Source organism: Chiloscyllium plagiosum, chromosome 42 (genome assembly GCF_004010195.1).
Source record: "Chiloscyllium plagiosum isolate BGI_BamShark_2017 chromosome 42, ASM401019v2, whole genome shotgun sequence".
Taxonomy (NCBI): domain Eukaryota; kingdom Metazoa; phylum Chordata; class Chondrichthyes; order Orectolobiformes; family Hemiscylliidae; genus Chiloscyllium; species Chiloscyllium plagiosum.
In genome coordinates this window covers 13223791-13246315 of record NC_057751.1, presented here as the reverse complement: position 1 = coordinate 13246315, position 22525 = coordinate 13223791, and the positions used below count along the sequence as shown (strand labels likewise).

Sequence of the window (22525 nt, the reverse complement as noted above, 5' to 3'; positions counted from 1 at the left end):
GAGGCCCTTTTCTTCTTCTGCCTGCAATGAGTTTTCACAGCACAGGACTCCAACTGTTGCCCAACTATTGCTCACGTGGCAATTGCTCAGGCTCTTCTGAGACCCCACCATTGTGCGTAAATCCAGCATCTATTCACTCGCAGAATTCCTATTCTTTCACTGCACTGAGCAAACTTCAGTTCAGCTTCACAGTGCTGACACTGCTCCCCGACTCCATTGAGCAACAATTGGCTCCAGTACCTTCTCCCAGCTGAATAGAGCTCACAAAGTCAATTCAGCTTTGGTGGGCGGCACGGTGGCACAGTGGTTAGCACTGCTGCCTCGCAGCGCCAGAGACCCGGGTTCAATTCCCGACTCAGGCGACTGACTGTGTGGAGTTTGCACGTTCTCCCCGTGTCTGCGTGGGTTTCCTCCGGGTGCTCCGGTTTCCTCCCACAGTCCAAAGACGTGCAGGTCAGGTGAATTGGCCATGCTAAATTGCCCGTAGTGTTAGGTATAGGGGTAAATGTAGGGGTATGGGTGGGTTGCGCTTCGGCGGGTCGGTGTGGACTTGTTGGGCCGAAGGGCCTGTTTCCATACTGTAATGTAATCTAATCTAAAAAAAAGGCTATACAGAACCCACTATCCTCTGTTCCTGATTACATGTTCTTGTGGATCAATTTTTTGTACCCAAAATCCAGACCCCAGTTACTCTTTGCATGCACTGCTCAGATCCTCCAAATCCAACACAAGTGAGGCTCTCAGCCTGAAATCTCCAGAAAGTAATGCCTCAAGTCATCTTTGAGCGTGAGCACCCTGTGCACTTCCACCACCTTGTTGATATCAATGCTTGCAACAAAGCTGTTGGCATGGCAGGTGTTGAAGGTCTCAGCCTTCATTTTGGAAATAATCAACTCAAACCCAAAAATTAAGATTCCTTTTCAGTTGTTTTATTTAGATTGTTGTTGATTGTTTCATCAGCTGGCAATTCAGCAATTTGTCAAGGTGTCAAAATAAGAGTAGAAGGTGCATGTTATTAAATATGAATTTGCTTCAACCTTCCTCGGTAGAGAAGTGGGGTCTTAAGAAAAATACTTAGTTTCTCAGCTTTACAGCTACAGAACATTAAGAACATGAGGAGTAGGGTATTCATCTCCTTGAGACAGCTCTCCCATTCAATACGAACATGGCTGATCTGGAATATCTCATGTAATGCACTAGGCCAGACCATTCAAAACATCCTTGAGCAGGCAACCCAGACCGTAACTTTGCAATTTGTTTTGGAAAGTGTACAGTGATAATTACCCAGAGTAAGCTTTCTAGGTTGACTACTAGCAGACAGACAGTAATTTATTCACAAAATTACACTATGACACATAAAGAACTACAGAGCTCAGTCTATCCAAGCTAGACTTAATTATGCTGTTCTGAATATACACAACAGTCCCAATAAGCAAACCCCCTTAAAACAGAGTAAAACTATGGAACAGATGCTTACTGGTTGAAGTTAGAAGGGCAGAAAGAGAGAGAGAGTTTCCACAGAGCTTACTGTTGAACTCCTAACTAGTTCTGGACTGAACTGCTCAGCTAGAGAGCTGACCACTCCCCTTTCATGATACAGGTCACTTCCATGACAACATTGGCCTGAAGTCTCATCTGTTTACATAAAAACAAAAAGGCCTCTCAATACCCTTTAATCTCTGTACCAATCCAGTCTAATCGGCACTGGGAGCGTTTACAATCCCTCTGAAAAAAAATAAGGAACAGCTTTTACAAAAGAAAGGAACCAGCTTTGTGACGCTCACAAGAATCTATCTATCTCAGCCTTAAATATACACAAAGGCTCTGCACCTGGAACTCTCTGTGGCAAAGAGTTCCAAAGACTCTCAACCTTCTGAGATAAGAAATTCCTCCACATTGCAGTGGTACATTGGTACCCCTTTATTCTGTAATACGCTCTCTGTTCCTAGATTCTCCAATGAGGGGAAACATCGTCTCAACATTTATCCTGTTAAGCCCCTTAGGAATCCTACATATACCAATGAGATCACCTTTCATTCTTCTAAACCCCAATGAGGAGAGTTCCTGAGTCAATATTAAGTGGCAGAGACGTGAATACTGTCTTCATTTGTATTTGGTCCTGCACGTCTGTCTCTATTTAAATTATGTTTTGATTTTCCAGACTTTATGCCTCACCTTTATGTTTCATTATGTTAAATTATGTTTCATCTGCCAATTTTTGGACAATTCACTTAACTTACATCTGCCTTTTGCAGAATCTTTGTATCTGCATGACTTGCTTGCCAACTTAGTTGATATTGTTGACAGGTTTGGCGACAATACTTGTTGATCCCTTCATCCAAGTCATTAATATAGATCATCATAGTTAAGACCCCAGCTGATCCCTTTGGCCCTTGTTGCAGTTTACAAATCTGAAAATGATGTTCCCTGTGAGTCAATTCTCTATCCATATCAATTTTCATTCCAGAGCCATAAATTATTACCTTATATTTTATGTTACACCTTATGAAATGGTTCTTTGAAATCCAAATGTGCAGCATTTGCTGGTTCCTCTTTATTCATCATCTTGTATACTTTAATCCCTTGGTTTAGTTTTCCTATAATATTTTCTTTAGTGATCTGATTATTTAATTACTCCCTCCTTTTACCTCTTGATTTGCTTCAATACTTGTTCAAAGCCTCCACTATTTTCTTGTTTTCCATTATTGATTCCTCAGTCTCGCCCTCTTAGAAGTCATCATTTCCTTGAGCTACACAGTTTTTTTAATAACTGTTTATTTTTAAACAACCTGCTTAGACATGTTATGGCACAGTTCTGGGCCAGGTGGAACTTGAACCCAGATCATCTGCCCAAAAGTAGGAACACTACCCTTCTGCTTCAAGACCCTTTTTTTTATATATTTGCAGAAGCTTTTACTGCCTTTTATTATATTCCCATATTGGTAGAGATAAGACACTAGTAGGAATAATTTGAAGCCCCCTAACAGTAGCTTGTAGCTGGACAGAGAATAAATAGAAGGTAGTGAGGGCATGTGCAAAAAGCAGTAACGTAATCATCATGGCTGACTTTAATCTTCATGTAGGTTGGGATAGTCAGATTGGCAAAGGTAACCACAAGGAAGAATTCATAAAGTACATTCAGGACAGTTTCGTAGAACAGTGTGTTGTAGATCAAATCAGGGGTCAAGCTAATTTTGGATCTGGTGATTTGTAATGAGGTAGGTTAAGTAACTATCTCCAGTAAAATGTCCTCAAGGAAATAATGACCATAACATGATAGAATTCAACATTCAGAGGGAGGAACTTGGGTTTCACACAACTATGCTCAGCTTGAATAGTAGTAAATACAAAAGAATGAGGGATGAGCAAGCTGGGATGGACTGAGAGCGGAGTTCAGCAGCAAAGATGGTTAAGAAAAAATGGTCGATGTTTAATATTTCATGTCTTACAGCAAAGCTTTATTCCAGTGAGAAAGAAGGATTTGAGGAAGGGGATAAACCAACCATAGTAAACTAGGGAAGTTAAGGATAACATCAAGTTAGTCTATATATGTCCTCACCAAGGCCCTATACAATTTCAGTAAGAGATTCCCACTCCTGTATCCAAATCCTATCATTTTTAAGGCCAACATAACATCTGCTTCCTTCATCGCCTGCTGCACCTGCATACTTTGACTGATTGGTGTGCAAGATCTCGTTGCACCTCTCCCTTTCCCTTTCCCAATCTATTGCCATTCAGATTATAATTTATTTCCTGTTTTGCTGGCAAAATGGGAACCTCATGTTTATCCACATCATACTGCTTCTGCCATGCTTTAACCACTTACATGGCCAAATCACACTGAAGCATCTCTGCAACCTCCTCACAGCTTACCTTCCCACTCAGCTTTGTGTCATCTTGGAGATATCACATTTAGTTCCCTGTTCTAATCAGTAAAGTATACTGTGAATAATTGGGGTCCAAGTTGCTGTGCCCACTAGTCACAGCATGCCGCTCAGCAAAAGATGCTTTTATCTCTAACCCTTGTTTTTCTGTCTGCCAACCAGTTCTCTATCCATGTCAGTACAGAAACACCAATTCCAAACTCTTTAATTTTACACTCTAATTGTTTCTTATATGAGACCATATTGAAAGCCTAAGTAAACTACATCCACTGGCTCCCCCTTATCATTTCTACCAGTTATATCCTCAAAACATGCTGTCCAATCATTTCATTGTTTTCCAAGTGTTCTGCTTTAAATCTTTTATGAAGGACTGTAGCATTTTCCCCATTGGAGATGTCAGGATAACCAGTCTATAATTCCCTGTTTTCTTATACCTCCTTTTTAAAATAGTGGGGCCACATTAGTTACCCTTCAGTCGTAGGAACTGTTCCATGGTAGGTAGAATCTTGAAACATGATCACCAATGTGTAAACCATTGATGGTATCAGTTCCTTAAATTCTCTGGGATGTAGATTATCGGACTCTGGGGATTTATCAACGTCTAATCCCATCAATTAACCTACTAATATTGATTTTCTTCATTTCCTCCTGCTGACTGGATCTTACATTCTCAACATTTTTGGGATGTTATTTGGGTCCACCTTTCTAAATACAGCTGTTTCTTTGTTGACCATTATAACCCACTGTTTCTGACGATAAGGCAACAACTTTTGTCTTCATTTAACTTTTTCTCTTCACATACCAGTGGAAACTTTTATAATCTGTTTGCATGTTCCCCACAAGTTTATTTTACTTCCCCCACTCCTGAATCAATTGCTTTGTCCTCCTTTGCTGAAATCTAAACAGCTCCCACTCCTCAGGTTTGCTGGACATTTTTGGCTGATTTGTATGCCTTTCCTTGGTTCTAATCTTATCCCTAATTTCCCTTGTTAGCCATGATCAGACTACCTTTTCCATTTTATTTTTGTGCCAGACAAAGATAAGGCTGAAGCTTTTTACACCAATCTTCAGCCAGAGATGCCGAGCGGATGCTCCATCTCAGCCTCTTCTAGTGGTCCCTAGCATTAGAGATGCCTGTCTTCAGCCAAAGCGGTTCACTCTACGTTATATCAACAAACAGTTGGAGGCACTGCTTACTGCAAAGGCTACAGACCCTGACAACATTCCAGCAATAGTACTGAAGACTTGTGCTCCAGAACTTGGTGCTCCCCTAGCCAAGCTATTCCAGTACAGTTACAGCACTGGCAATTACCCGACAATGTGGAAATTTGTCTAAATCTGTCCTGTACATAAAAGGCAGGGCAAATCCAATCCGGCCAATTACCGTCCCATCAGTCTACTCTTGATCATCAGTAAAATGATGGAAGATGTCAATAACAGTGCTATCAAACAGCACCTGCTCAGCAATAATCTACTCAGTGAGGCCCAGTTTGGGTTCCACCAGGGCCACTCAGCTCCTGATCTCATTACAGCCTTGGTTCAAACATGGACAAAAAAGTGGAATTCTAGAGGCAAGTTGAGAGTGACAGTTCTTGATATCAAGCTGCATTTGACCAACTGTGGCATCACGGAGCCCTAGTAAAATTGGAATCAGTGGGTATCAGGGGAAACTCTCCAGTGGTTAGAGTCATACCTGACACATAGGAAGATGGTCGTGGTTGTTGGAGCTCAGTCATCTCAGCTCCAGGATATCTCTGCAGGAGTTCCTCCGGGTAGTGTCCTAGGCCCAACCATCTTCAGCTGCTTCATCAATGACCTTCCCTCCATCAAAAGATTGGAGGTGGAGATGTTCATTGTGCAATCATCGATGTTCAACACTATTAACGACGACTCAGAAACTGAAGCCGTCTGTGTCCAAATGCACAGGATTTGGACAATATCTATGCTTGGGTGGACAAGTAGCAAGTAACATTCATGCCACACACATGCCAGGCTATGACCCTCACAATAAGAGACAATCAAACCACTGCCCTTTGACATTCATTGTGTTACCATCACTGAACCCCCCACAATCAACATCCTGGGAGGTATTATTGATCAGATACTCAACTGGACTCACCACATAAATGAAGTGGCCATAAGAGCAGGTCAGAGGCTCGGAATACTGCGGTGAATAACTCACCACCTCCATCGCCAAAACCTGTCCACCGTCGATAAGGCACAAGTCAGGAGTGTGATGGAATACTTCCCACTTGCGTGGATGCATGCAGTCCCAAAAACACTCTAAGCTTGACACGATCCAGGACAAAGCAGCCCGCTTGATTGGCCCTGCATCCATAAGCATCCACCTCCTTCACCATTGACGCTCAGTCACAGCAGTGTGTGCTATCTACAAGATGCACAGCAGAAATTCAAGAAAGATTCTCAGAAAGCACCTTCCAAATCCACGACCATCTCCATCTGAAAGGACATGGGCAGCAGATTTATGGGAACACCACCAGCTTCAAGTTCTCTTCCAAGCTACTCACCATCCTGACTTGGAAATATATCACCCTTCCTTCATTGTTGCTGGGACAAAATCCTGGAGTTCCCTCCCTAATGACATTGTGGGTCAACACACAGCAAATGGACCATCGCGGTTCAAAAGGGTCACTCACCACCACCTTCGTAAGTGCAACTAGGAACGGGCAATAAATGCTGGCCAGCCAGTGACACCCACATCCCACAAAATGAATACATTTTCAAAAAGACAGGATTGAACAATTGTTGCATGCGCTTTTTAAATATTTACCATTGCTTATCCACTGTCATCCTGTTAAGTGAGTTTCCACTTTATCAGAGTCAGCTGCTGCCTCATATCATTGTAAGTTTTCTTTGGGTACCTATTCTTTTTGAATACACTGATTTGGGTCCGACAAATGGATGACACCTTTGTCATCACTAAACAAAACAAATTAGAGGAAACCTTCAAGACCATCAATAATACCCTTACTGGCATAAAATTCACGAAAGAGGAGGAAAACAACAACAAACTGCCATTCCTCGATGTCACAGTAGAGCGAACAGCCAATGGGGAACTTCAAACCAGCGTCTACGGGAAAACAACACATACGGACCAAATATTGAACTACAGATGCCATCATCCCCAACACCCATAAACGAAGCTGCATCAGAACATTATTTCAATGAGCCAACACACACTGCAGCACAGAGAAACTATGCAGAGCAAAGGAAAATCACCCATACCGTATATTCAAAAAAGAATGGGTACCCAATGAATACAGTCCGCTGATTTCTCAGCAACAAACCCAAACAAGCAGACAAAACACTAAGCCTCGTGGGGTACATCCTAGGATATTAGATGGACTAGCCACAGAGATAGTAGATATACTGGTGGTCATAGTCCAAGAAGCCTTAGATTATGGAAAACTGCCAAAGTAACACCTTTATGTACAAAGGAAGCAAACAAAAATAAACAAGAATCTTTAGGCCAGTTAGCTTAACATCTGTTATTGGGAAAATGTTGGTAACTGTTCCAAAAATTTAATCACAGAGCATTTAGAATTACATAATATGATCAAGCACAGTCAGCATTATGCCTGACAAATTTATTAGAATTCTTTGAGCAGGTAACAAGTAAGATGGATCAAAGGATAGATGGAAGTGTAACATATTTGTATGTAATTGAATGCAATAAATTTGGATTTCCAGAGGACATTTGATATGATACTACTTATTAAGTTATTTTATAAAACCCTGTCGTTAGGAGATACGATTTGGAGATACTGGTGTTGGACTGGGTGTACAAAGTTAAAAATCACACAACAGCAGGTTATAGACCAACAGGTTTATTTGGAAACACTAGCTTTCGGAGTGCTGCTCCTTCATCAGGTAGTTGTGATGAAGGAGCAGCACTCCAAAAGCTAGTGTTTCCAAATAAACCTGTTGGAATATAACCTGGTATTGTTCGGTTTAGGAGATAATGTATCAGCATGAATAGAGAATTGGCTAATTAATAGAAGGCAGAGTGTTGGTTAAGGATTTGCAAATTGCAAAATTAAAGGGTTGAGTCTTAGATCAATCATTTTTTGTTCCTCTTAAGTGCAAAAAAATATACAACTCAAGCACTGAGGGAGATGTGGGGTTATTCCAAACAAATTTTAAAACCTTTGGTGAAAGTGGGTACTGCAGATGCTGGAGATAAGAGTCAAAATTAGAGTAGTATAAATTAGAGTCATATTCTAAAAAAAAAATGGGGCGGCACGGTGGCACAGTGGTTAGCACTGCTGCCTCACAGCGCCAGAGACCCAGATTCAATTCCCACCTCAGGCAACTGTCGGTGTGGAGTTTGCACATTCTCCCCGTGTCTGCGTGGGTTTCCTCCGGATGCTCTGGTTTCCTCCCCTAGTCCAAAAACGTGCAGGCTAGGTGAATTGGCTGTGTTAAATTGCCTGTAGTGTTAGGTGAAGAGGGGAATGGGTCTGGATGGGTTGCCGTTCGGAGGGTCGGTGTGGACTTGTTGGGCCAAAGGGCCTGTTTCCACACTATAAGTAGTCTAATCTAATCTAGTGCTGGAAAAGCACAGCAGGTTGGGCAGGAGCCCTTCATCAGCCCTTCCTAACATCGATTTTCCTGCTCCTTGGATGCTGCCTGACCTGCTGAAATTTTAAAATCTTGCCAAGGCCTGCAATCTTTATTCAACAATCATTTACTGTTAACATGACTGATTCAATACATTGGTAGACTAGATATGTTGCTGAAGCCCCAGCCCATTTTCAAATGGTTTCCAAGCCTTAGTATCAACTGATTTGCCTGAATAGGCCCAGAGACAACAGGCTCAATTTAACTCTGTGGTAAGCTTTTAGGCATGATAAGCTGTAGAATTATTAATCACTTGGATAAATAGAATAAGTATATGGATTTTTTGAGAGGAAATTAGTTTAATTAATTTAACAGTTTTTTTTGTGATTATGTGGTGTACGTCAGCTTCCAAAAGGAATGTGATGAGGTGTCACATAACAGGTTTGTTAATAAAGTCAAAGCATAAACAAAGAAAATTTACAGCCCAGGTACAGGCCCTTTGGCCCTCCAAGCCTGAGCCGATCCAAGTGCTTAAATCTGTCAGTCAATTCCTAAGCATCTATATCCCTCTGCTCCCCACCTACTCATGCATTTGTCCAGATGCATCTTAAATGAATCTACAGTGCCTGCCTCTACCACCTCTGCTGGCAACGCATTCCAAAAGCCCACCACCCTGTGTGTGAAAACCACCCTGCATGTGGAATAAAAGGGACAGTGGCAGCAAAGATGTGAAGTTGGTTGTGTGGCAGGAAACAAAGTAGTGTAAATGATAGTTTTCAGACTGGAGGGCGATATAGGTTGGTCCTGGGATTACTGCTTTTCTTGATCTTTTTTCAGAGCCTTGACTTGGGTGCTTCAGGCAAGATTTTGAAATTTTCTGATGACACACACTTGGAAGCATTTTGAACTGTGAGGAAGACAGTTAGGTCATGTGGAATGAATAAACATGTGGCAGATGAAATTTAATGGAGGGAAATGTGAAGTTGTACATTACATTAGAGAGAAAAAGGAGCATTAATGCAAAATAAAGGATGCAATTCTCAAAGAAGTGCAACAGCAGGGCTTATCTGTCCATAAATCTTCGATGATGACAGAGCTGATTAAAAGAATGGACATTGAGACAGATAGGATCCTGGGTTTTATAAATGAGGACAAAAGTAAAGGAATTATGGTGAACCTTTTAAAAAAAAAAGACTATTATGTCCAGTTTGTGGCATCACATTATCCAAATTCATCTCTTATCCAAACTCAGTTTGGTTCATTTTATCAGAAAATTGAATCACTGCCGACTGTCACTCCTCATCAACAATGATCTATTATAGATCAAATCTATAATACTCATTTCATGGATTATCAGATTCTCAAATGAACCAAATGCATCAAAGCAAGTTTGTCCAATATAATAATTCTAATGTCCTTATTCATCAAACTAATTAATCAATTATGATTCCTGCATTTGTTGCTTTATTTTTGCCTTACAGGATGTAGGTATAGAAATCAGGGAGAGGGCTTGTGACATACTTTAAGAAGTTAGCATAGACAGAGAGGAGCTTTTGAGTAGTCTGGGAGGCTTAAAAGTAGGTAAATCTCCTGAGTCAGGTGAAATATGTTCCAAGATTTTGAGTGAGGCAAGGGCGGAAATAGCAAGGGCATTGGCAATAATTTTCAATTCTTCCCTGACTACAGGAGAAGTGCCAAAGAACTGGAGGACAGCTAATGTGATACTATTATTCAAAAAGGGAGCAAAGATAAATCAGGAAACTACAGGACAGTTAGTCTAACCTCAAGGATGGGAAAACTATTGGAAGCAATTACTCTACACTTGGAGAGGTGGGCAATAATCAAGAACAGTCAGCATGGTTTTCTTCAGGAGAGGTCATGTCTCATCAACTTAATTGAATTTTTCACAGAGCTGACCAGGTGAGGGAAAATACATACAAAGTAGTCGACTTGGACTTCATCAAGGCATTTGACAAGGTCCCGCATGATAGCAAAAGTAGGAACTCACACATTGGAAGGAAATTTGGTTCATGGATCCAGACTTGGCTGAGTGGCAGGAAGCAAATGTTTATGGTCAAGTTGTTTTTTGTGTCCAATGGGGTTCCACAGGGGTCAGTGTAGGGATCTTTGCAGTTTGTGATAATACATAAATAATTTAATTGTAAATATAGGAAAGATATTTTGAAGGATGATTAAAAAGAAAATTGGTGGGGTAGTAAATCGTGCAAATAGCCTGAGATTACAGGCAGATATAGAAAAGGAGATAAAATGGGTTGATCAGTGGCAAATAGAATTCAGTCCAGATTAGTCTGATGTATTTGGGAATGACAAATAATGCAAGGGCATACATGATGAACAGTAGGAGCCTGGGAAGCACTGAGGATTGGAGGGCCCTTGACATGCAAGTCCCTTAAAGTAGCAGGACAAGTAAATAGTGTTTCTTTTTACTCATTCATGGGATGAGGGTGTCACTGGCTGGGCCAACACTTATTGTCCATCCCTTATTGCCCACCCCTAATTGTCCAGAGGACCGTTAGGAGCAACCACATTGTTGTGGGTCTGGAGTCACATGTAAGCCAGACTAGGTTAAGGGTGGGTTTCCCTACCTCAGGACATTATTGAGCCAGATGGATCTTTCTGACAATCGCCAATAGATTTATAGTTGCTGTCAGATTCTTAATTCCAGATATTTATTGAATTTTAATTCCACCATCTGCTGTGGTGGGATTCAAACCTTGGTCTCCAGAATATTACCTGGGTCTCTGGATTAATAGTCCAGTGATAATACCACTGCGTCATTGCCTCCCCTAAAGAAGGCATGTGGCTTACTTGCCTTTATGACCCAACGCATACATTTCACAAGCAGGGACACAACTGTATAAAACATTGTTTAGTCTCGAGTATTGTGTACAGTTCTGGAATTTAAAAAGAGGGATGTGAAAGCACTGGAGAGGGTGCAAAGAAGATTTACCAGGTTGTTTCCTGGCCTGGAGAGTTTTAGTTCTGAAGAGAGGTTGGATGGACTGGGCTTGTTTTCCTTGGAGCAAAGGTGACTAAGGAGAATATGGTTGAAATTTGTAAAATGACCAAGGGGCATGGATAAGGTTGACAGGAAGGAACATTTTCCCTTGGTGGAGGGATCAATGGGCAGGGGTCATAGATGTAAAGTAAGGGGTAGAAGGCTAAGAGGAGTTGTAAGAAAAAATATTTTCACCCAGAAGTAGGTGGAAAACTGGAAGTCACTGACCATAAAGGTGGTAAAGGAAAAAAATTCTCAACGTTTAAGTAGTATTTTGATGTCCATTTGTGATACCAAGGTATGCAAGGTTTAAAGATGAAAAATTGGACAAGGTAATTATTTTTGATGGTGAAGACTTGACGGACTGAAGGACCGTTTTCTCTGCTGTAGACTACTATATCTAAGAATTTATGTTGCTGACATTGTAGGTTTGTGGAACTAACCAAGACCAGTTCATGGTTGGGGTACAGTGTTGCCACGAATCCTTCTTTCCATACTATGTCTAATGTACTATTTGGTTTACAGTGGTAAAGGATTAACGGGTAGTGAGTCTTAACAAGAGGACGCACTCTTTTTAATAGCAAGAGGCAGCACAGTGGCTCAGTAGCGGCACCACGGTGACTCAGTAGTTAGCACTACTGACTCTCAGCGCCAGGCACCCGGGTTCAATTTCAGCCTCGGGCAACTGTCTGTGTGGAGTTTCCACATCCTCCTCATGTCTGCGTTGGTTTCCTCCTGGCGCTCCAGTTTCCTTACACAATCCAAAGGTATGCAGGTTAGGTAAATTGGTCACGGTAAATTGCCCATAGTGTTCAGGGATGTGTAGGTTAGGTACATTAATCAGGAGTAAATGTAGAGTAATAGGGTAGGGAAATGGGTCTGGGTGGGTTACTCTTCAGAGGGTTGGTGTGGACTTGTTGGGCCAAATGGCCTGTTTCCACACTGTAAGGATTCGATGATTCTATGAAGAGGTAGTTTATTTCAGATAGCAACAGGTCCAATTTACATTGATGAGTTACACAGAATTACTTAGACTATCAGGAGCAAGGGACAGCACTTATGACCTGATCACGATCTTAATCTGGACTCTGTAATTCTCCCGAGACTCCCAGATTGGCTGATGGCTTTTGCAGCCTCCTCTGGTAACCTTTTAGGACCATTAATTTATATAACACCTCTCACTGAATCTATTACCTGATTATCTTTTACAATCATTACACATCGGAAATTATTGCTAGTTCATGTGTTCCCTTTCAAGCAAGCAAGAAAAAGAAGGAAAAATAATTCACATGAATAGAACAGCTTCATACTTTGCTTGACAACAGTTGTTTCAATTCTTTTTAAAAATTGTTAGAAATTGAATGACCTAGACAAATTGTGTCAATCATATCCATGGAGCAGTAATTTCATAAATGCTGCCTTTCATTTTGATATTATTCAGATTTATATAAGAAACACATAATCAAATAATTCTACTTCTGCAAAAAGTTAAAAAAACAAATTTTCACTAAGCAAGTTCCTTAATTGTTACTTCAGATAGTGGCATTTCTTTTCAAATGAAATCAGAAATACAGTTTTAAATAAGTCAACCAACTTGGTCAGATGGAAGACAGACAATTTTTCACATGTAGAATGTTTTCAATAAGTTTAAGGAGCACCTGGATACTATTATTTTAATGCTGAAATCTAGGAATAGTGGAAGCCCAAGAAGACGCAGGAGCCACTCGCACTGATTACTAAACCGCAATACATTAAAAAAACTCATCACAAAGACTAATAGAATGTAAGCCCTTCTAATTTACCACATCGACCATAAAGAACAGGATATTTTCTACTGTATATATAGCCCTAGTTAGATCGCAACTGGAATACGAAATCAAGTTTGAAGTATAGCACTTAAAGCATACAGTGACCTTGGACACAGTACAGCTCAGATTAATTGGAATGTCACCTTATGATGTGAGGTTACATAAACAAGGCTTTTTTTCATTGTCTAGAGTAGAGATGGTAAAGAATGATTTGGTTGAGACTCTTAGATTTGCTTACTTATCAAAAGTGAATTTTAAACAGCTCTGAGGAGAGAGAATTTCAATTCAAGGTGATAAAAATTTGAAATAATCTGCACAATCCAGATTGTGGGCAGTGTGAGATGGAGTAGAAAAGATATAAGCACAATGTGTTAAAAGTTCTTTCCTTGTTCTGAAATTGAATTGAATTGAATTTATTGTCACGTGTACCGAGGCACAGTGAAAAGTTTTGTCCTGCGAGCAATACAGGCAGATCACAGAGTTAAGTAGCATAGATAAGTAAATAATAGGTAAACAGCGGTAAAAACAAAAACACAGGTACAGGCGAATGTTAAGAGTTTGTGACTCCATTCAGTATTTGAACAACAGTAGTGTAGAAACTGTTACGAAACCAGCTCGTGCGTGTTGAGGCTTCTGCACTTTCTCCCCGATGGTAGAGGTTGTAGAAAAACATTGCGAGAGTGGGATGGATCTTTGAGAATGCTGGCAGCCTTTCTTTGACAAGCGGGCCTGGTAGATGGATTCTATCGATGGGAGGTTGGCCTTCGTGATTGTCCGGGCTGAGTTCACCACTCTCTGTAGCCGTCTCCAATCTTGAATCCAGACAGAATGCACTCGATGGTACACCTGTATAAGTTGGCAAGGGTATTCGCCATCATGCCAAATTTCCTTGGCTGTTTGAGGAGGAAGAGACGGTGGCACAGTGGTTAGCACTGTTGCCTCACAGCGCCAGAGACCCGGGTTCAATTCCCGCCTCAGGCGACTGACTGTGTGGAGTTTGCACGTTCTCCCCGTGTCTGCGTGGGTTTCCTCCGGGTGCTCCGGTTTCCTCCCACAGTCCAAAGATGTGCAGGTCAGGTGAATTGGCCATGCTAAATTGCCCGTAGTGTTAGGTAAGGGGTAAATGTAGGGGTATGGGTGGGTTGCGCTTCGGCAGGTCGGTGTGGACTTGTTGGGCCGAAGGGCCTATTTCCACACTGTAATGTAATCTAATCTAATCTAAGACGTTGTTGGACCTTTGTAACCAGTGCATCCACATGAAGAGTCCAAGGAAGCTTGTTGTGGATAACCAGTCCCAGGAGATTGACACTCTCCACTTGTTCCATCTCGGTGCTGTTAATGTGTAGGGGGGCATGAGTGTCATCCTGCCAAAAGTCAATAATGAGTTCCTTGCTTTTTCCAGCATTGAGAGCTAGCTTGTTCTCAGTGCACCATTTTCCACCTCCCGTCTATAGTCTGTTTCGTCGCCATCTGAGATTCAACCAACTATGGTGGTGTCATCAGCGAACTTGTAAATGGCATTAGTCTGGTATGTGGTGATGCAGTCATGGATTTACAGTGAGTACAGTAGGGGGCACGCCGGGGGAGGGAGGGGGCTCTAGTGCTGAGTGTTAGTGAGAATGAAATATTGTCCCCAATTTTGACTGTGGCCTGTGGGTCAGGAAACTGAGGATCCAGTTGCAGAGAGTGGGGCTTAGTCCAAGATCACTAAGTTTAGTAATCAGTCTCGAAGGGATTAATAGTGTTGAAAGCCTTTTTGATAAACTTTGTTTATGCTCTTATTTTGTGCTTTCTTTTCAATTTTAAATTAAATTTTTGATAATAAATAAAAGTAATTATGTCTACTGTGTCATAACTGCAGTGGTTACATGAGATAGATTAGTTTTGGCATTTAAAATTGGCTGCATGAGTTACCAATGATTCTAGTGCATCTTGCTTTTTCTTATATTCCAGATATGACAATGGCAACTGCAACACCCCAACATCACATTACACCTTCAATCAAAATAGAACCGCAAGATCACTACAATTCCTACAAACACAGTGGAAATTCAGTTGTTGAGAGTTACACAGTGCTTGGTAGCTGTAGACCCTCCAACGCTTACAGTCTGGGAAATGTCTATCCTTATCATTCTTACTATGCAAGGCCAACCCTGCCTTCCATTAACAATTTTCATCCAAGGTATTCATTCTCATATGGATATTATGGTTATACAAGTGACCAATTATTTCCCACATCATTCCTTAACTATGGCAGAAATGATACAAGACCAGGGAGTTTCTCAGGAAACAGCTTTGAGAAGAAGCCTGATGTACAGGAGCTGTGTGCTAATTTCAATCTTGCCCTCAGAAGTAACAGGATTGATTGCTCCGAACAGGCTGCGGAGATGACACCAAAGCAGAATCATCAACCCATGTTCCAAGGAGGATCAGGATTAGTTTCTCAAACATCGTTATCTACAACATCCAATCAATCACATCAAATACCTGAGGAAGTCAAAAGAGTTCCACAAAATGCAAACAGTGTCAATCGATTTATCAAGCAAGAGCCAGATGACTCTGTTTCCTATTCACAATCCTGTCGTGGGATATCTATGAATGTCCATGCAGTAAGCAGTACCTTTTCTCCTCTACAAATGCCACCTAACATAGCCCATCAAAGAAAATCATGGGATATGTTTAAACCAAATGGTAGTTTAATATCAGCTGGAACATCTGGTCATGAAAAAACATGGGGCTTATTCAATCCTACTGATAATGCCAACTTAATTAACACAAATGTTCATGAAAAATGGAATTCGACAACATTGAATAGGAATGCAACAGGAATACCTGCAACAAATATGCAAGAAAAGCCTTGGAATTTGCTTACAGATAGCAGAAGTGCACCACCAGTGCAAAGTGCAAATCTCCAGGAAACAATGTGGGATTCATTCAAAACAGGTGAAACCAGATCACCACCCTCAATCTCATCTAATGTGAATCTTAAAGACAAATTATGGGAACCTGTGAAAATACAGAACAACTTGTCAATTATATCAGGACCTAGTCTACAAGATAAACCATGGGATTTGTATAAAATAAGTAACAGTAAGCCCTCCGTATCCAGCATAAACCCGCATGAGAAAGTATGGGGTGAAAATGGAACGATGTTACCCAGCACAAATTTGGAAGGCAAGCAGTGGGATCTTTACAAAGTAAATGAAAATAAGTCAGTATTACAGAGTGCAGACCTACAGGAACAACTGTGGGATCCTTACTGCATGAATGAAAGCATGGAAGATTTGCCTCCTGAGAATGTTAAAGAGGAAGAAGAGGAAGTTTGGTCTGACAGTGAACATAATTTTTTGGATGGGAACATTGGTGGAGTTGCTGTGGCACCAGCTCATGGTTCTATTTTAATTGAATGTGCCAGAAGAGAGCTTCATGCCACGACTCCATTAAAAAAACCAAACCGGTGTCACCCCACACGGATATCGCTTGTGTTCTACCAGCATAAGAACTTAAATCAGCCAAACCACGGCTTAGCTCTCTGGGAAGCAAAGATGAAAATTCTTGCAGAAAGAGCAAAACAAAGACAGGAAGAAGCAGCAAGATTAGGTTTGCCACTGGTAAACACCAAGCTTCTTGGGAAAAAACGCAAGTGGGGCAGTGCACCAACTGCAGATATTGAACATGACAAAAAAGACTACTTTCCCACACGTCAGGCTATGACCATCACAACAAACACTGTTATCACTGTGTCTTCATATGCCTATACCCAGGTAACAGGACCCTACAACCGCTGGATTTGAGATATGTACAACCTTGCGGCCATTTTACCTCACTACAGCAGCTGTTTCTGTTGCTGGTTGCGGTGCTTTCCTCTGATGAATATACTGTAGAGGGGAAATTCCACTCAAGTGCAAATCATCTCGAAAGCTGCACTCTGAGCAAAGAATTTTAATTACAATTGAAAATTTCCAGTTTTAGTAATCTAATTTATATATCTACATGTTTTTGAACTTATAATTGCCCATCATACTGAGGGGTAAAAAGAAAACTTTCTATGTCAAATTAGAAGAATAGTATTTATTGTACACCTTTTGTTGTCTATGTTGTTCAAAAAATAATCATTTGTTAGAGAAGCAGCTACTACTTCAGGGCCAGGTTAATTCTGACAGATAATAACATCTTGACCTGTTGAATTATATGTGTAGGGCATCATCTGAAGCAAAACTAAAAGAAATTGGTGCTTTTAAAAAGAATAAGTTTACAGCACAGAGTTCATTTTTTAGTCACAACAATAAAAATCATCGACACAACCCTTAGCCCAGCAACTTAAATTTGTAAATGTATTTCGCTGGCCTGGCTTGTTGGTGCTCTAAACCTTATTAGCCTGATGTTTCAATTGAAGCATCAAACACATGCACTTATATGTAAAAAAAATTCCCATTGTGCCGTTCAGAGGTAGACTATATGGCAATTACTATCATGGTGCTCCTCCAGCTCATTGTTTTTACAATTTTCATAACATCTCATTTCATTGAAAAAAGAAATTTACAGTACATCTAATGTACTAATTAAGGCAAGCTTAATTGATAATCCTGACGTCATTTTATGATTGATCATCCAGTTGTGTTTCACAAATCATCTAACTTGTAATTGCAGTAGAACCTGTACTTTCGTTATCTCAATTTGTGAGCAGCCGTTTTTCTGTCTCAGCTGTACCAGTGCAAACAAAGATTGATTAGGTAACCACATTAACAAAATTGTTTTCTTTTATTGCAACTGCAATTAAAATAAAACTATTTGAGAATATTGTAAATTTAGACTAAATCATAGATGCAACAACAGAACTGTACCATTGATTACCAAATTTGTGTCTTCTGTCAAGCAAACTAAAATTTTTAGAGCTTCAAATGTACTAAAGATACATATTCTGCTTCACTCAATTACTAAATATAGGGTTTACTATGATGACAATGTACCGCCAGTCTAAAAGGTATGCCTGTCACTATTTTGTTGTTATTAGAACTGCATTCAGGTGCCTATTCAGATTGCTGGGATTCGCATGACAGTTGAGTTGATTTTTGTTGTTTTCCTCATTTTTACACATTGGTATAAAAAGAACAGCAGGTTGTGTATTTCACCTGCATCCTATATCCTCCAATTTTAAACTGTAAATATATTAAAAACATTTTAAAGCACTTTCACATTGATTTTAAAATGACAACTTGAAGTAGTTTATTTAACAGATAATTATTGGGAGAACTACTGTAAATAGCTGCAGAATTTTTAGCAAAATATTTCTCCACCTTCCTACATTTTTCCCCTAATCTTCCAAAACCATGTTTAGACATTAATAATAAATAATCAGTTAGTAAATTGGTTCTTGAAACTACTCATGTTTTGACACTGATTAAAACCAAAAAAGTAACTCGAGTTAATTTTTGGGATTGCTGAAATACTTATTTTGATTAGAAACCATTATTTAAATAGCTCATTTAAAGTACCAGTTATTTTGCCACATTGAAGCAAGCATAGTGATGTCAAATTTGATGCATAAATCACAATTTGTAACTGCTTAATTTACACAGTTATCAATCCAACCTACAGTATTTCTAAAGCAGATGTAGAAATAAGGAGTGTTTTATGATCCAGGCTTACTATACTTAACACTTGTTTCACCTTGCAATCAGTCGGTATTTATCCAGTTTCACATTTTAAAATGCATGTTTTATTTAATATGAGTTTCTAAAGTGGGGTATTGAATTACTTGCATGAAAATAGATCTACTGATTTTTGTATAAAAACTTAATATTTTTGACCAAATTTCCTCCGCTGAGCTTTTGTTCAGTTTTGAGGAATTGGCTGTACAGTTTAAAAATGGCACTTTTCTTTCTCTATTCCATCGACAGTATACAAATGTACATCCAATGTAATGTTTGACATACATCAGAAAGTACAGCAATTTTAAAAAAAAATCAATTGTGTACATCACAATGCAAGTTAATTCAATCTTAATTTCAAGTATAAAAGGAAATGTAATAAAGATCTACTGTTCCTCAGGCATATTGCCCTCTATCCTCCACAGAAAGAACTATAAATATTTCAATTTTGGTGGGGTTTGATTCAAATGGATTCATGTGCCTTCCTTGATTATTTTGCGTCTAATGTCCAAAGTCAACAAGCCAACTGATGAACAAAATTTAAGCCTTATTTCTATCCCAATACAAAGTTTAAAGTCATTCCAATATTGGATAAACAATATTCAAATGCATATTATTAGCTGGACATCATATTCCCCAATCTGACTATTTAATCAAATATTTACATGATATACTGAAGATTCATAGTTTGGATTCTACCATCAATAGAAATATTGGTCTAAATTATATTATAGTTCACATGTCACAGACACCATTCTTAAATTACCTCAGATCTTAAATTTGTTCAACAACTGAATGTGTTTTCTGAACAGGTTTCTGAACACGTTAATCTTATGAGGATTATACTAACATTTGCCATGTTCGGAAAGTAATTCCTAAAGCTTTTCAGGCAATAATGGTGTTATAAGACCATTAATGAAAGCTTATTTTGAAACACATTCATTGTTTGCATCATTAATTATATTATTCCATTCAAGGTTGGATTGATTCCACCATATAAAATAGAATGACCAAATTATTAGCTTTTTGCCCTCATTTCATCACTTTTATCGCAAAATGTTGCTATGTTTCACAAGACTGTGTGAAAGATGAGTGCTTTGACAGAGCAGGACTAATATAGCCAATTATCCTCCAGGCATTTACCACCCTGCAGGTAACTTAATCCTTTTCCATACAGTGCTCATTTTAGCAACTCTGCTCTGAACTGAGGAAGAGATTTTTTTCAAGAGCTGATGTTCAAAACACATGATCCTTATTTGAGATTTCAATAAACTGTCCGTGTATCAGCTATCAAATAAGCTATTAAAAAACAACTGATCAGCTTGATACACAAAAATGTAGTACTGAAAGGATTGTTTGAAATGTTATTGCACTCCTGCATGCCAAATTGCAGCAATGTTTCAAGAATAATGCGAACTTTTCCCCTTACCCCGAATGTACTTAGGCCAATCTATAAAAGATTGCGGTTTATAAGAATCTATTCCCCTTGTTACTAAAAGTGCAGTGTAAAAGCTCTCCTGAACAACAGGTAATTTTAATTCCTGAAATTAAACCTCAGGCATTATTTCTATACATGCAAACACTAAAGGGTGCTAAAATAAATAATTAAATGTGAAATACCAGCAATATTTACTCACTGTAACAGCCTGACATAACTTGAATTAAATGCAGGATAGCATTTCTTACTGATTCATAACTTAATGTGGCTAAATACCACTAACATGCTACTTGTATTTTTGCTGGTTAATTGTAGAGAAGTACAGTATTTGCTTTCGAATCTCAAATGATCTGAGTTGAGCAAATTTGTCACTGACAAATATATTGTCACTGATAAAATTTCAATGCAAATGTCACATTAGGTTTTGTACAAAACAGAAGTGAAAGCTGCTCATTAAAATCCATTGTACTGTGAAAATCAAAAATTCTTGAAAAAAGAAAGCTAAGATCAGAATTTGGCTTTGAGCCTCATTCAGTGAATATCAGTAAACTACTTAAGCCTCAAAACTAAATTTCTAGCAGCAGATCTTTTAAATTCTTTCATGTGATAATTCCCTCATCAAATGTCAAATGCAATGTTGAAACCTCTAAAATAGATAAGTAAACCAACCAGAATGAATTAAAATCAAAGAATCATGAGAATAAATGATCCTCATGTTTTAAAGGGAATTATTTTCAAGGGAAAAAAAACTTGCAATGAATTATTTATGTATAATCTTTTGGTGAAATCAGATTAAAATGCATCATTACATCACTTGCATGCAACTTTGCTGTGGCAGGAATGATAAACTGCTATTTTTACTCTCCAGACAACAAAACATATGTCACAAACATATTTGCAAGAAGAAAATAAGGACCAGCTCTTCAAATCAATATCTAATGTCAGACCCAAACAGATAGTGATGAATTAGATTTAAACACATTGAAGTAAATCATTTCTTTAGAACATAATGTAGAAAGAAAATGATTTGGGATTCCGAAATCTTTAATTTGCACATTGTGCAAGTAAACCTTATCTCGTGATAGAATGCTGATTGCCAACATTGAAATTCCACTAGCCATCAGCTCATCAAATAGAATGGCATTTAACATTGCCATTGAGTCCTGGCATTATTTAAAGAGATAGTCCTCACTTAAGTCTGGAAAAATATTGAATATTAAACTCAGCAATGTTGTCAACAGACATTCAAAAATAGCTTGGCAGTAAAAAAGCACAAAACCAATTGAACTATATTTTCTGCTGAACATGAATCAGTGAAACAGACTTTGAGAATCATTTATAATATGACCTGCTGAAAGGTGCTACAAAAATCTTCAATAAAGTGCTGCAGTGGTCAATGTAATATTCACACACTTTCCAAGATTAGAAATTTAATTTGGAGTTAAAATATTTCCAGTGTCACAACATAAATTTCTTGTCAGAAAGAAAATTTATTCAAAAAATCCTTACATTACAGCCTCAATTTAGTTTAAGGAGACATTTATCAATACTTCGCAACTATTGTTATCAGTGGAGACTCACACCGCACTCAATTATGCGTGGTGACAGAAAATGTTCACAATTCGTTAAACAGAAGTTTTGTGTAGAAAATGTGACTTCTTCGAGGAAGTATGTTAAATGTGTGTATTTTTGGTGCAACCTTCTTATCGTAAAATGATTTAAGGCAGCTCAGCTTCATACAGCATTTCTGGTTTTTTCAATGACAAAGATGTTAGCTTTTGTTACCCATTCTGAAGCAACATGCTTGCATTGCCTGTGCTCAAATGTTGGCATAAATTTATGCTTTATCCATGTGGCTTTATTTTGTATATCAGTATTTGTAAATATGAAGTATGTTTTAAACTTCTTTCAAATTGCTTTTATATTTTCTTTTGTTTTATTTGAGGTGCTATTCAATTTGTCCAGTCAGGTGTTCCTCCCCCTTTTTTTAATAAATGTTTGTGTTTTGGTTGTACAGAAATATGGATTCTGTTTGGTGACTTCCTTGTCCTAAAACCCAGGAATATGTGTTTTCTACATTCCTTGTATAACTTCTAACATTAGGGCAATCTTGCAGTTCAGATGCAAATAAGCATGGCTTTCAA

The 22525-nt window shown here is 39.0% G+C and overlaps 1 protein-coding gene across 7 annotated transcripts in view; it reads left to right on the top strand.

The window, feature by feature from the left end:
* The window catches only part of tet3 (tet methylcytosine dioxygenase 3), a 368466-nt gene extending 346169 nt beyond the window's left edge, over nucleotides 1-22297 (top strand). For all 7 annotated transcript variants that reach the window (XM_043681513.1, XM_043681517.1, XM_043681514.1 and 4 more), the window contains one exon: nucleotides 15246-22297. In XM_043681513.1, the coding sequence (XP_043537448.1) occupies nucleotides 15246-17086 (1841 nt within the window). In that variant the 3' untranslated portion in view covers nucleotides 17087-22297. The remainder of the gene's footprint in view (nucleotides 1-15245) is intronic.
* Nucleotides 22298-22525: the final 228 nt, after the last annotated feature.